This window comes from Vombatus ursinus, unplaced genomic scaffold, assembly GCF_900497805.2.
Source record: "Vombatus ursinus unplaced genomic scaffold, bare-nosed wombat genome assembly UNPS02014768.1, whole genome shotgun sequence".
Lineage (NCBI taxonomy): Eukaryota > Metazoa > Chordata > Mammalia > Diprotodontia > Vombatidae > Vombatus > Vombatus ursinus.
The window spans coordinates 28,083,406-28,098,307 of NW_020954546.1; the positions used below are offsets into that span (position 1 = coordinate 28,083,406).

Genomic DNA, 14,902 nt, shown 5'->3' on the forward strand with positions numbered 1-14,902 from the left:
CGTCCTCCTGTCAAATAACAGACAGAGCTGGGCTCGATTGGTGCCGACAGCCCTTCCTGGCCCCAGATCTCAAATGCTAGCCCTGATCGAGGGCCTGCCTGCTGGCTGCTGCATTGGGAAGGAGGCGCTGCAGTCATGAAGGCAAGAACAGAACAGGCTCTGCCCTCAAGTTGATGCCCGTGGGAGTAAAGAAACTCAGTCCAAACATGTGAGGTGCTTCCTCCGAGCAGAGCACTGTGGGACGTGCCGGGGATACACGTAGACCAGATTTCATTTCCAAAGGCGCAGAGGGTTCGGAGGGGCTAGAGAGCACTGGACGTGGCTTGGAAGCCCCCATGGGCAGTCCAGTCCTCTCTCTGAACCTCAGCGTCTTCATTTCAAGTTGATTTGAGGATCACAGCAAGTTACTGAAACACTCTGTAATCATAATGGACTGCCTAATTGGGAGCTGTTTTTCTCACTTAGCACCATCACCATTCCCAAACATCTGAGTCTGAATGCTGCTGCGTCAGAGCTGACACGGGCTCCTTTTTAGCTGGGTGGCCTGGGAAACAATAATGTAGATTAGCAATCTATGTCAGTACTTAAGGCTATGCTACTGCCCATTCATTCACTCTGTCTGTTCTTCCTGCTTATTGATGTAGATAAAATTCTAGTTCTCAAAGGTTTTGAAAGGTAGTCCTCAAAATCTAGAGTTTGTTTTTGTTCTTTGGCTTTTTGTTTGTTTGTTTTTTGGCTAGGCAATGGGGTTAAGTGACTTACCCAGGGTCACACAGCTTTTCTCAAAAAAAGGACAGGCTGAGTAACTTGGTTATTTGTTAGCAGCTCTGCTGTTAATAATCATTTCTTGACTATATTGTACAAAGAATCTTGGATGATTTTGACATATTTCATGGAATTCAGCCTTTTGAGAGGGAGCCCTCAAAGGCAATGAAAACACCCCGAGAGCACTTGAGTAAGCGTATGGGTCATGACAGCCCCAAACTGCCCACTAGAAAGAAGGGGACTCGATGATGTTGTTAGGGGAGCGATAGGATCTGAAGAGATGCGTGCGCATCATAGGATCAGAGTGAGGGAGCAGCAGCCGATGGGATCAGAGAACTGGAGGCTGGCCCCGGTGCTTAGGTACACGCTCCTCCTGGCTCCATGGAGGGCCTAGGGAAGATCACGGGCAAGAGCTGCAGAACTGACTTAATAAGAAACTAACGCTTAGTGAATGAATGAGTGACCAGAATGGTCATGGATGGATGGATGGATGGTGCTCTGCATATCTGGAGGTGGCACCTACATGAGGGAGATGAAGTGTAGGAGCTTTGGTGTGGAGGGTGAGAATTGACATTTTTAGTTAAAAGAATGTTTCAGGATTGCCTTGGATATAAAATTACCCGTGAAAGGTAGCACAGAGGAGTGGATGGAGTAAGTGCTGGCCTCAGAATTGTGGAGATCTGGATTCAGGTCCTGCCTCTGATCCACACTGGCTGTGTGACCCAAGTCAAGTCACTTAACCCTCGCTCATTTTTCTCAGCTTACTGGTCGAGCCTGGGAGCTTGGAATACTCCTTGCTTCCCACCCATTTCCAGAATGTGTTCAAGAATTCTGGAATCCCTTTATCCAACCGTAATCTGTTGTCTTTTCACCCTCCCTACCCCTTTCCTTCCACACTCTGACCTCTGATCCTTTGACCCCTCAGTTGTCTCCCCAGCCATCTCTCCTGCTGTAGCTACTCTCTCTGCTTCTCTCCATCTTGACCCTTCAGTGAGGCAGTTCAGCTCCACACTGTCCTTCTCTCTTTAATCCTAATCCCGATTGCAACCAGCCAAGCTCCAGATCATTCCCACCATTTCTTGCCTTTGCTCCTACACGTTGCTGCTGAACAAAGGTGGAGAAAATCATATGGTTCTGACTGGGTGCACTACTGATTTCTATTAGTCTCACCTAGGTCCTCACTGCTGCTTGGCAGTCCTGCACTCCCTCCCTTATCTCACTATCCCCTCCCCACAGCGGCTCTTCCAGACCTCCTCAAACCTCCTTTAACTCCTGCCCCACCCTTCAGCTGAGAACCTTGTTTTATATTTTACAGAAAAAATTGAGGCCATTCTATGGGAGCTCCCTCATCTCCTGTAACTCAGTCCTTCTGCTCCTCTCTCCTCCATCCCTGTCTCACGTGAGGAGGTGGCCTTGCTCCTTACCAAGGCTACCCCTCTGTGTTCAGGCGGCCCTGTTCCATCCCGTCTCCTCCACTAGATAATCACTTCCATCATCCCCACCTTTTCACTTATTTTTGATCTCTATCTGTCTGCTGGATCATCCCCTGCTGCCTACAAATGTATCCGTGCGTCCCCCATCCTGAAAAACCGCTCACTTGATCCTTCGGTCCTGCTGACTGCCATCCTATGTCTCTTCTGCCGTGAAATGAAGTTCCTTGAAAAGATGTCTGCAATAGGTGCCTCTACTTTCTCTCCTCTCAATCTGTTCTTCACCCCTCGTTTATAATCTGGCTTCTGACCTTATTATCCACTGAAGCTGCTCTCTCCAAGGTCAGCCAGTCCTTCTTCTTGACCTCTCTGTAGCCATTGACATTGCTGAACACTCTCTCCTCCTCGATCTCCTCTCTAGGTTTTCTCTCTGCCTGTTCTCCTCCTACCTCTCTGATTACTCATTCTCAGTCTCCTTTGCTGGGTCCTACTCCACATCATACCCTCTGATCCTGGATGTCACTTGGGGGTTCTGCCCTGGGCCCCCCTTCTCTCCCACTGTACTGCTTCACTTGATCTCATCAGTGCCCATGGATTCAGTGACCATCTTTATGCTGATGACTCAGACCTACATTTCCTGCCTCACTTTCTCTGCTGATCTCCTGAATGTCCAGTAGACATCTTAAATTCAATACACACAAAACTGAATCCAGTATTCCCCACCCCCCACCCCCCACTCCCCTGTTTCTGTAGAGGGCTGTATCATCATCCCAGTACCCCAGACGTGCACCCTAGGAGTCATTCTGTACTCCTCGCTCGTTGCTCACTCTCCCCATATCCAAGCTGTTGCCAAGGCCTGTTGATTACACCTTTGCAAGCATCTCTCAAATTTGCCCCCTTCTCTCCTCTGATACTGCCACCTCTGTGTTGCAGGCCCTCATCACCTCACCCCTAGACTATTAAAATTGTCTGTGGCTGGTGGGTTGGTCTGCCTCAGGTCTCTCCCAACTGCAATTCATCCTTAATTCAGCCACTCAAGTGATTTTCGTAAACTAAAGGTCTGACCATGTTCCTGCCCCCTGTCCCCCCAATAAACTCCAGCGGCTCCCTATTGCTTCCAAGAGCAAATACAAAAAGCTCTGTTTGACATTTTATAGCCTTTTATAACCCAGCCCTGTCCTACCTTTCCAGTATTCTTACACCTCATTTCCCCACATGTATTCTTCCATCCAGTGACACTGACCTAGCTGTACCACAAACAAGACCCTCCATCTCTCGACTCGGGGCATTGTCTCTGGCTGTCTCCCATGCCTGGAATACTCTCCCCCTCCACTCTGACTATTGACCTCTCTGACTTCCTTTAATCCCAGGGAAAACCCCTTCTTTTACTGGAAGCCTTCCCCAACTCCTTAATTCTAGTGCCTTCCCTAGGTTAATTATTTCCTATTTATCCAGCATATAGCTTGTTTTGTATATATTTATTTGCATGTTATCTCTCCCACTAAATTGTAAGCTTCTTGAGGGCAGGGACTGTCTTTTGCCTCTTTTTGTGTCTCTGGCTGTTAGCACTGTGCTCAGCACATAGTAGGTGTTTGCTAAATGTTTATTGATTGATTCTCTCAGTGCCACAGGCAGTGTTCTAAGACTACCAGTGGAAGCCGAAGTGTTAGCGAGAGTTTCCCGGTCAGCAGTATTCACAATGAGGGCTGGTTCAAAAGAAATGACTTGTACTGTCCCTGTCTTCCCAGCTCCTTTATTCTTTGGATTGGTGATTTCTCAGCTTTCTTCGCAAGGGCTCCCAAGGGAGCCGACCTGTCATTGTATTATTAAAGGAAACTCCCTGCCACAGTGGCCCTTCTCTGCAGATACCTTTATAGTTGCCTGAAGTACTGAGTGGTAAAGGGGGCCACACAGCCAGCATATATTAGGCAGGACTCAAATCCAGGGCTTACAGGCTCTGAGGTCTGCTCTCTGCCCATCATAACATATCACTTCTCTTTAGGAAAGGCAGGAAAAAGAAATTACTTTAAAATAGCAAGTATCTTATAATCTGCTCCTTAGCTAAGCTGCAGTCTCAAGGACAAATATTCTATAAAGGACAAAGTCTGCCCCCCCCCTTTTTTTTTAGTCCTTTCCAAAATATTCTCTTGTTCAAAAGGTTTTATAGTAAGCAAGAGAGCATCTGTTTCTTTGGCAGACCTGGGAATCTTTTACTCCTCTGTCTGTGTACGTATGACCAGCTTTCACTCACAGTTACTTGTGGGAATAAGGTCATATTCTTTTTTTTTTGTTTGTTTGTGTTTTTTTTTTTTTTTTTTTAAGGTAATTGGGGTTAAATGACTTGCCCAGGGTCACACAGCTAGTAAGGGTCAAGTGTTTGGTCTGAGGTTGGATTCAAACTGAGGTTCTCCTGACTTCAGGGCCGGTGCTCTATGCACTGCACCACCTAGCTGCACCCTAAGGTCATATTCTTTGGAAACATTTAGGTCTTTAGTAAAATGCTTCTAGTTTTTGTTTTTAAATCAACCAACAATCAACTTGCGTTTCTGAAGCCGTTAGTGTGTGCCAGGCCCTGTGCTCAGTAAGACTTGGGATACAAAAGGGCATCGATAGCATGACCTTTACCATTGAAGGCAGACATTTGGAGCCTCATGTATTGCTGCTGTTCTCTGCTTAAAGAGCTAGTTTCATATAGTAGTGAAATACTCTTATCTTTAAATTTAGGCTTTGCTGGTTCTTCATCAGTTGGATAGCATTGACTTATGGAATCCAGATTCACCTATAGAAACATTCTGGGAGATTAGGTATGTCCATTTTAATTTTTATTAACTTTATTGTAACCTTTTAAAATTCTAGCTCTGTAGAGTCATACACAGATAAACATGAAACACGTATGCCCATGTCTATAGGTCTTTCACATATGTATCATGAATCATGTATGCATCATGCCTACCTAGATAGCATGTTTTAGGTTCAGATCTTCAAACTTACGTTATTTTCAAAAGTATCCTAATGTAACAACAGTCTTGGACAAATGAAGAGTTCATATTGAAGGCTTTTCAATTTATTAACTTAAGGTTTCTGAGAAGGCAAATTGTACAGGTGATGACCCATGTCATAGGAAATAGATGATAATGTTTAAAAGGGACATGAAGGCAAGATACTATAGCTAAATCTGAGGGGTAGGCCGGTGTATTCAAGCCTAACTTACAAATCAGGCCTTATAGGATGACTTAACTTATGAATGGATGGATTGAAAAGATACATAGATTGTTTCTGGGAATGAAGTCTACTTATAGTTCTTTAAAATGAAAAATGGAAGTGAGGTTCATTGGTGAGGTATTATGTGAAAAAATTTTAAGTTATCTCCTGTAAGACACAGTCATCATTATTTGATTGGTACCTTATTAAACTTTTCTATTAAACCTGACAAAATAATCAGTCATTAAAAATCAGGTTGTAAGAAGATTCTGTTGTTAAGTATTCATTGTGTCTGTATTAGAGGATTACTCTGCTACTGCTGATCAACTTCATTTTGTTTCAGCTCACAAATGCTTTTTTATATCTGTAAAAAGCTAACTACCCATCAGATGCTTAGCAGTACAGAAATTCTCAAATGGTTGCGAGAAATTTTGATCTGTAGGAACAAATATCTTCTTAAAAATAAGGTAAGTTTCATTTGGAAGAAAAAAAAGCCTAAAATTTCAAGGGAATTCCTGAAAAATCAGTAGCAGTGAAGGTGGGGAAGAGAAGTTACAGGACTCACTAGAAGGTAGTGATAATCAAAAAGTCAAATTAAATGGTTGGAACAGACTGGGTGAAGAAGAATCAAATAAGGTGATCTTAATCCAGTGACTGGTAGACCTGAGAACATAAGGTACCTGGGGAATGTCCCCCCCCCCACGAACTCCTAGGGACATTAGAAAGCAGGCTGTCTGAAGATACCCGTCAGGTGTTTTTAACCTTCTTTCTGTCGTGGCACAATCTGATAACATCTGGAGCTCTTCTCAGATTCAGGTTTTAACATGTAAAACATAAAATACCAAGGATTGCAAAGGAAACCAATTCTTTTGAAATAGTTATAAAAACATTAAGAAAAAAAAAAAACTTGCCAGATACCATGTTAAGAGCCCCTGGTCTGGGGTGAGAATCCTAACCAAGTGAGGTAGATGTGAGCATAAAGTAGATCATTTAGGCCATATGAAATCAAAGGGGAACTGTTGATTAGGAGAAAATGGCTAAATCGGTTTTCTCTGATCAAGGGTTGTTAGCTAAGGTAAGGCAGCTAACATCAGTGTGGAAGGCCTGGAGCCATTTCCAGGAATGAGAAGCCAAAGAATATGAAGAAACTTTTCAAAGGAAGAATTTCAGACTATTAACCACTATCTGACAAATTCCTTCATATCCATAATCAGAGATGTTTCTCTGAAGTTTTGCTTGCTACCTAGTGCATTGGTAAAGATGACATAAGAATAATCAATGGTGGAGGGCTCGTGGAAGGATAGGCACAGATGGTGTTGAAACTCGAAATAAATACAAACAAAATTACAAAAAGAAGTTCAACAGGGAACTCGGAGACACAGGGCAGCTTTGTTCCTGTTGGGTGAAATTTAACTAAAGTGAAGAAAGATGTATGTAATAACAAGTCATCTTTTTTTGGTCTTTCTGTGTTAAATGTTCATTTTTATTAACAGTTAAATTCATAATTTTGAAAAGTAAAGACAGCACACTAATACATTGTTAAAGCTGTGAAGTTGTATCTTCTGGAAGGTAGTTTAGAACTATGCCTAGGAAATACCCAGAACGTTCAAAACTTTTTACTTCAGATCAGATACTTAACAGTACAGAAAAGGGTGTGTGTGTGTGTGTGTGTGTGTGTGTGTGTAAATACACACACACACACTCTTCAAGCCATATATATATATGTATATATATGTGTGTGTGTGTATATATATATATGTATGTATGGATGGATGTATATAGATGTATATATACATATATACACCCAAGGCGAACAGAAATAGAAAGATGAAAAATCCCCTACGTGCCAAATTATTTTAACAGTTCTTTTTGTAGTAGTGAAGAACTGGAAACAAAATAGATTTCCATCATTTGAGAAAGGGCTAAAGAAATTGAGGTTCTTGGATGTACTAGAGTATGACTGTACTCTAAGAAATGATCCTCAGAAAGCCTCCAGAGAAGCTTGGGAAGACGTGACCTGATTGTAGTGTGAATTAGTCTGAACCAAGAAAACCTGGATTCACAGTGAAAATAGAAAGAATAAAAAGGAATGAGACTGAATGCTGTATGATTATGTTGACCAGGTTTGGCCCAAAGAAAAGATGGGAAAATATACTTTCCTCCCTTCTTTGGAGAGGTGGGAGACTGGAACATTGCATATATTGTCACATTCAATTGGTGGGTTAATTTGGCAGAAAAGATTTAAAATTTTTTTTCTTTTTTATTTGATGCAAGGGATGACTCTCTGGGTGGAGAGGGATATATTTATAAATAAAGCTGATATAAAAATAACATTAAAAGTTAAAAAAAAAGGTAAGTTAATGCAGGTTTAAACATGGGGGAAAAAAACCTTTACATTTTCTAGTTCTGTTAAGGAAGGTTAAGAAAAAAAATTTCATCATTGCATAATTTTTGATGACCTTCTTTTCCTAGGTTGTAAGTCATACACCTACATAGTTATCCCACAAATTTAAGTCCTAGACAAATATTTCAGTCATCTAGTAAAAGAAGAAGCCTTTGGGAGAGGGTGGGGAAACCAGAGTGTTGTTGTAAAACATTGGTTTACAATCTCAGGGCAAGACTCCAAATTAGGGTCACCGAAGAGCTAAAGAATATCTCAAAACATCTAAAAATTTTTTATTTTTAAACTCATGGTCTATAGAAGCCTAAGAAAGAGCTGAGTATGTCTAGCAGGATACTTATGAGGTGGCACACACAAACCTTAGAAACTCTCATGTCAGGCAGTGTTTGTAAAGGCCTAGGAGCAAGGGAATTGGGTCCTTACTGCAGCCCAGATTGAGTGTCATGACCTGGTACTACTTTTCAAGTTACCATTATAAAATATATGTGAATTATATGAACAAAAGGTTTTATAGTTTCAGATAAAGTTGCATTGAAAATACTGTATGCCATAGCGTAATGGTGTCCTGGAGCCTGGTGTCTACCTTATGGCATCATGTGCTCCTTCTATTAGCCTTCAGCCGTATATTTACCTAAGCTGTCCGGTGTGGCAGCTGTCCGTCCTCTTTTAAGGCTTCCTAAGAAGGGACCTCTTATGTCACTCAGATGTCTTCCTTTGCCATCTTGCATGCAGAGGTGGCTCTTCTCTAGGCCAAGGCCACCCCACACACCTTCGATCCCATCTGATCCCATTCCAACTCGTCCACCAGATTGTCCCCTCTATCATCCCTACTCTCTGACTAGTCTTTAATCTCTGTCTGGTTACTTGGTGTTTCCCTTTTCCTTACTAACACTCTCATCTTTTAAAACTCTCACTTATTGTCAGCATCCCTGCTGGCTGTCATCTTCTATCCTCTTTCTCCTGTCTAAGCTAATCCAAAGCATAATTTACAGTTGGTGCTTCCACTCTCTCTCACATTTGTCTTCTAAACCCTCTGTAGTCTGGCTTCTAACTTCTTGATTCTGATTGATTTCTGAATAACCAAATATAATGGCTTTTTTTCTCCGTGCTGATCTTCTTGACCTTTCTGCTGCCTTTGACATGCTTAACATCCTCTTCTCCTGGTTACACTCTCCTTTCTGGACTTTTGTTTGGCCGCCTGTCTGATAAATCCTTCTCAGTTCTTTTGATTGGATCTTCTTCCAGGTCCTACTTTCTCCCCTTGGGTGTTCTCCACAGCTGTGTCCTGGGCCACCTTCTCCTATTCCTTTATACTGTCTTGTCATCCTCTCTCATGGGTTCGGTTATATCCAGTCCTAATCTCTCTCCTGGATTGTAGCCCCACATCGCCACTTGCCTTTTGGACGTCTCAAACTGAATGTCATTAGGCATCTCAAGCTTGCTATGTGTAAAATAACTCATTCTCTTCCCCATGCCTTCCTCTCTCCCCAGCTTTCCTGTTACTGTCATGGGCACCACCATTCTCCTAGTCCTCCATGTTCACACCTTTAGTGGAATCCTCACCTCTTTACTGGCACTCACACTGCTTATCCAATCTGTTACCAACCTTCACCACATGTGTTTTATAGGTCCCCTTCTTTCCACCCACACAGCAGCCCTGCTTATCTCACCCCTGGAGCATTCCAACAACTTTCAGTTAGGTTACCTAACTTCAGATTTCACCTCACTCCAGTCTACTCCACTCAGCTGCCAAAGTGATTTTTCTAAGACACAGGCCTGAACTTATCTCCCCTGACCCTTTCTGTCCCCTTCACCCCACACATCACACACACACACACACACACACACACACTCTCACTTTCTGTCTGTCTCCCTCTCCCTCTCTCCCCCCCCCCCTCGTCCCCCCCCCCACTCCCACCCCACCCCGAACCAAATATGAAATCCAATTTACACCCAGCTGCCTGTCAAAAGTGGGAATCATCTATGTTGGAAGGATGCAAAGATGAAGACATTACTGCACTGTTGGTAGTGCTTTCTGGGAAGCAGTTTGGAATTATGGTAGGAAATCATCTGATATGTCCATGTTCTTTGGCCCAGGGATGCCACTGTTAAGCATGTATCTCAAATAGTTCAAAGACAGAGAGACCTCCCCCCCATATATGTTAGAGGAAAAACACACACACAGAGCACTTTTTGTAGTGACAGAAAACAAGAAATAAATAAATGTTCATCTTTTGGGAATGGCTGAACAAATTATGATATGTGAATGTAATCAAATGAGAAATGATCAAAGGGGCAACAAGAGAAAGAAACTTCTAGTATACATTCAAAATGTTTATAGAAGCATTTTTTGTAATAGCAAAAAATTGGAAGCAGAGGAGATGCCCATCTCCTGGGGAATGGCTGAAACAATGGTATGTGGATGTATTGGAATATTACTTGTGCTCCAAGCGGCAGGTATGGAGAGTGGAAAGGCCATGAGTCCTGATGAGGAGCCAAGCCAGCAGAACCAGCAATATGCCCAATGGCTGGATCCTTTGAAATGGCAAGAGCAGCCACAGCCAAAATGAGAGCTGCCCAGGGTGCAGCTGCCATGCCAAACCCGCCCCAACGTGGAGAAGCCAGAATGTGCCCACAGCTAATCCTGATGGGTGTTAGTTCAGGTGGCTCTTTCTGGGTGGCTTGAGTTGCTAAGGGCTGTGGAAGTCTATTTCTAGAGACCGACTTCTCAGCTTTATTCTTTATTTTATTTTATGTATATATATCTATACATACATACATACATATTTTTTTTTCTTTTTTGCGAGGCAGTTGGGGTTAAGTGACTTGCCCAGAGTCACATAGCTAGTGAGTGTTATGTATCTGAGGCCACATTTGAACTCAGGTCCTCCTGACTCCAGGGTTGGTGCTTTATCCACTGCATTATCTAGCTGCCGCTTTATTCTTTATTTTATTCTTTATTTTAAGAAAGAAGCTTTTATTCCTGTGTTTTGAGCCGTTTACCTCCCTCTTTGTCACCGCCTGTCTGACAGCGTGCTTCACTCTGCACCTGTCAGGCACCGCCTTTTTGCCAAGAGGAGGAGTCGTTTCTCTGACATCCTCTGAAACCAAGATGAATCCGGGGCCCCGGAGGAGGGGGGTCGTTTGTTAGTGTTGGTTTCCTCTCCGGACTGTTGCCGTCTGTGTCAGCTCTGCGCCTGGTTCTGCTCGCTCCCATTCTTCATCTCTCTCATCTGTTTGAGTGCAATAATATCCATTACATTTGTGTCCCAAGTTTATTCAGTCATTACCTAGTTGATGGGCATTCAGTTTTCCCGCAGCCTTTTCCTATCACACAAAGTGTTGCTATAAACATTTTTCTGTAAGTAGGAACTTTCTGTTTGTCTTTGTCGTCTTTGGGGAATATGCCCCCAGATGGTTGCTGGGCCAAAGGGTATATGAAGTTAATGACTCTCTGATGACTGATCCCACTGTTATCCAGCCTGGATGGACCAGATCAGCGGGCATTAGGATGCCTCTCTTTCCCCAGCCCTTGTCATCTCTGGCCACCTGACTGGGTGTGACATGAAACTTGGGAATTGTTTTTACTTGCATTTCCCTTATTAGGCCTTCAGAATATTCTTCCTAACGGAATTCCACGGGAGCGTTTCTCACATTTCTCAGGCATCGGCATGGATCAGGTTTTCTAGGAGAGAGCCTCCGACTAAAAGACCCCACTGGGAGCAGTTCTTGCATTTGGCCCTCAGTTCTCGTAGCACTTATGTTCTTCTTTCTCCCTAGCAGTCAGATAGGAGTTCTTCCCATTTTCTCTACCTTTATGGGGTAGGGTATGATGTCTCTTCTGGTGGAGGTACCAGTCATATCTCTCTAGACCATGAAGAGTTTATACGCACCTGTGCTCAAGGACCACCTCTCAGGAAAGTCAAAGGAAACTCCTCGATGGTAAGCCACCAGTTTTATTGTAATCATTTTAGTGACTCGTCTGAAATGACCATGGCCATGTTGGATGGAAGGACTGCTAGAGTGGGAGTCCAGCCTTTCCTAGCTTGGTGACCTTGGGCCAGTCATTTAATCCCCCTGTAAAATGCATAGAATGATGCCCTTGGTAGGACCGAATGAGATATCCTGTTCAAGGCGCTGTGTAAGCATTGACGGGTCATGTTAGTGTCCGTTCTTCAGCCTTTCAGTACTTCTTCCTGTGACCCGTGTGTGTGAGCTTTCTTGAAACTTTTCTTGTGGAAATCAGAGCCCTGGACACCTGTCAAGTGTAAAAGTTGTGGTACAGCTGACCCAAGTTGCCAAAAATACTCCAGGAACTCCATCTATGATATTTAGGTGTTTGTGTTCTATGTGTTTCTACACAGAAAACTGCCCAGGTGACCCCTTTCATCCACTAACCCTTCTCTCCTCTCTTTTTTACCACCTGCCTTTTCAGAAGAGCAACTGGGGCCTTCTGCTGCCTTCACTGCCTCCTTCCTCCACAGTCTGCTTCAGTCGTTTGGGGGGGAGTCCCCTACCATTCTTCTTGTCCCTGTTTATAGCATCAGATGTGATCAGCCACGTTCGCCTTGGGGTTCTCTTCCCCCCTTACACACTGTGGCTTATCCCCCATTTTGTCTGCGAACTGTTGTGTTTACCTTCAGGTGTGTGTGTGTGTGTGTGTGTGTGTGTGTGTGTGTGTGTGTACTCTCTCTCTCCCCCCCCCCATCCCCTTCCTCCCAAATAGGTATAATTAGGTAATTTCATCGAATTTTTATGTACCTTCTTGATGTCTTTTGTCTTTATCACAATCATTTCCCATCCACACTCCTATAGAACTGAACCTTTCCTTGTGTCAAGTCAATGCAAGTAAGCAAAATATCTGATGCAGAGACCAGGCCTGACTGTATCCGTACTGTATTCTGCCCTACCTCTCTGCTGAGAGGGAAGAAAGAGTTTTCCTTAAGTTATTTAGAATTCCACTTTCTTTTCATGATCTTCATTTACACTTAAGGCCATTTATGGGTTTGGTTTTTTTTCCCTTCATTTTGCCATTCATCATTCTCTGACTTCTGCTTATTACGTTCTGTATCAGTTTCTATCAGTCAGGGAGTTTTAACCTTTCATCATGTCCTGGGACTGCTGGGCAACCTCATGTAGCCTATGGACCCCTTAGCAGAGGTATGTTTTTCAATGCATTTTATATGTATAAAATACATATGATTACAAAGGAAGTCAGGTGTATTGGAACATAATTATCGAAACATTTTAAAAAATCTTTGCAGATCCTGGGTTCAGAAGCTCTTGATATAAATCTTCTCATCTCTGAGTTCTTCATTTTTAAAAAATTGAATCATAATCCATTATATTGATATACCACAGGTTTTTTCTTTCATTCTCTAATCCCTAGGTACCTATTTTATTTCTCCCCCAAACAGTGCTTAATAAATGCTGATTGATACTCTGAATATTTTGGTTTCTGCGTGTGACTGCTTTGGGGTATAGGTCCACGGTAGAACCGCGGGGTGAAGGGTACGAACAGTTTAGTTTCTTTCTTAACATAATCTCAAATTGAAATCCAGAATGCTTGGACCACTCAGAGGCATTTAATTTTTTAAAATTAATTCATTTGTAAAATACTCTTCATAGCTTTCTCCTCCAATTGAACAATATAATCATAACAGTATTAATAACAGCTATAATGTATATAGTGCTTTATGGTTTATAAAGTGCTTTACAAATACTGACTCATTTTACCTTCCCACTAATCTTGCTAGATAGGTGCTATTATTATCTTCATATTATGGATGAGGAAACTGACGCTGACAGATGTTAAGTGCCCAAGTTCACACAACTAGTAAGTGATTAAGGCTAGATTTGAACTCAGGTCTCCCTGAGTCCAGATCTAGTATACCTAGTACCACCTAGTTGCCTGATAATAATAATCCTCATAACAAATATGCAATTTTTTCTTTCTTTCTTTCTTTTTTTAACAGTAAAACAAATTCCCACATTGGCTGTATCAGAAATGTATGTCTTTTTCTGCATTTTCAGTCCATTACTTCTCTGACATGAGGAGGTTGATGGGATTTCCTCTTCAGTCCTGTGGATTTGTGCTTTATCTTTACATCCATTAGACAACTAAAGTCTTTCAAAGTTGTTGATACCGTTGTTATCATTGTATCCATTATTCTCCTTGTCATTATTTTGTTCTACGTCAGTTTATAGAAGTCTTCCTGGTTTCCACTGGAGCTGCCCATTTTATAATTTCTTATGGTGCAACAGTATTCCATAATGTTCATATACCACAATTTGCTTGGGCCATTCCCCAGTAGATGCACACCCCTTTAGCTTCCAGTTTGGGACTATGATGAAGAGTAACTGTAAGCATTTTGATACATGATCTCTTTGGCATATAGACCTAGTAGTGGTAGAGCTGGGTCTAAGAGTATGTGCAGTTCAGTAACTTTTTGGAATTAAGTCCAAGTAAATTGCATTCCAGAATGACTGGTCCCTTTTCCCATGGCCCCTCCAACATTTGTCATTTTCCTTTTTTTTCATCTTTGGCAGTCTGATAGATATGAGGTAGAGCCTCAGGGTTGCCCTTAATATACGTATCTCTGACTAGTAATAATTTGAAAAAAAATTTTTTTAATATGATTGTTGATGGCTTATATTTCTTTCTCCTTAAAAATGAGACCTTTATCAGAGAAGCTGACTACAAAGATTTTTTTTCCCCTAATTTTTGCGCTTCTCCTAATCATAACTGAATTAGTTTTTCATGTCCTTTGACCATTTGAAAATTTGGGAATAGGCTCTATTTGTATAAATTTAAATCGGTTCTTTAAATGGATATCATACCTTTGTCACAGAAACTTGCTTGCAAACTTTTTTTGTCATTTATCTATTTGCCTTCTAATTTAAACTGCATTTCATGCAAAACTTTAGAATTGCACGTGATCAAAGTTGCCCATTTTATTTTCTGTGATCCTCTCTGTTGCTTGTTTTGTCATGAACTCTTCCCCTGTGCATAGACCTAAAAAGAAATTTCTTCTTTGTCCCTCTAATTTACTTATCCTCTTACCGTCTTTGACGTGGACATTTTAAAACTTTGCCGCTGGTTCTC

The 14,902-nt window shown here is 42.2% G+C and overlaps 1 protein-coding gene across 14 annotated transcripts in view; it reads left to right on the forward strand.

Moving 5' to 3' along the window:
• Positions 1–14,902, forward strand: part of NF1 (neurofibromin 1) — a 246,780-nt gene that overhangs the window by 92,831 nt on the left and 139,047 nt on the right. For 12 of the 14 annotated variants that reach the window (XM_027862574.1, XM_027862586.1, XM_027862578.1 and 9 more), the window contains exons 15-17: positions 4,920–4,999; positions 5,740–5,863; positions 11,578–11,739. In XM_027862574.1, the coding sequence (XP_027718375.1) occupies positions 4,920–4,999; positions 5,740–5,863; positions 11,578–11,739 (366 nt within the window). The remainder of the gene's footprint in view (positions 1–4,919; positions 5,000–5,739; positions 5,864–11,577; positions 11,740–14,902) is intronic. The other 2 variants (XM_027862576.1, XM_027862588.1) reach the window with 2 other exon arrangements.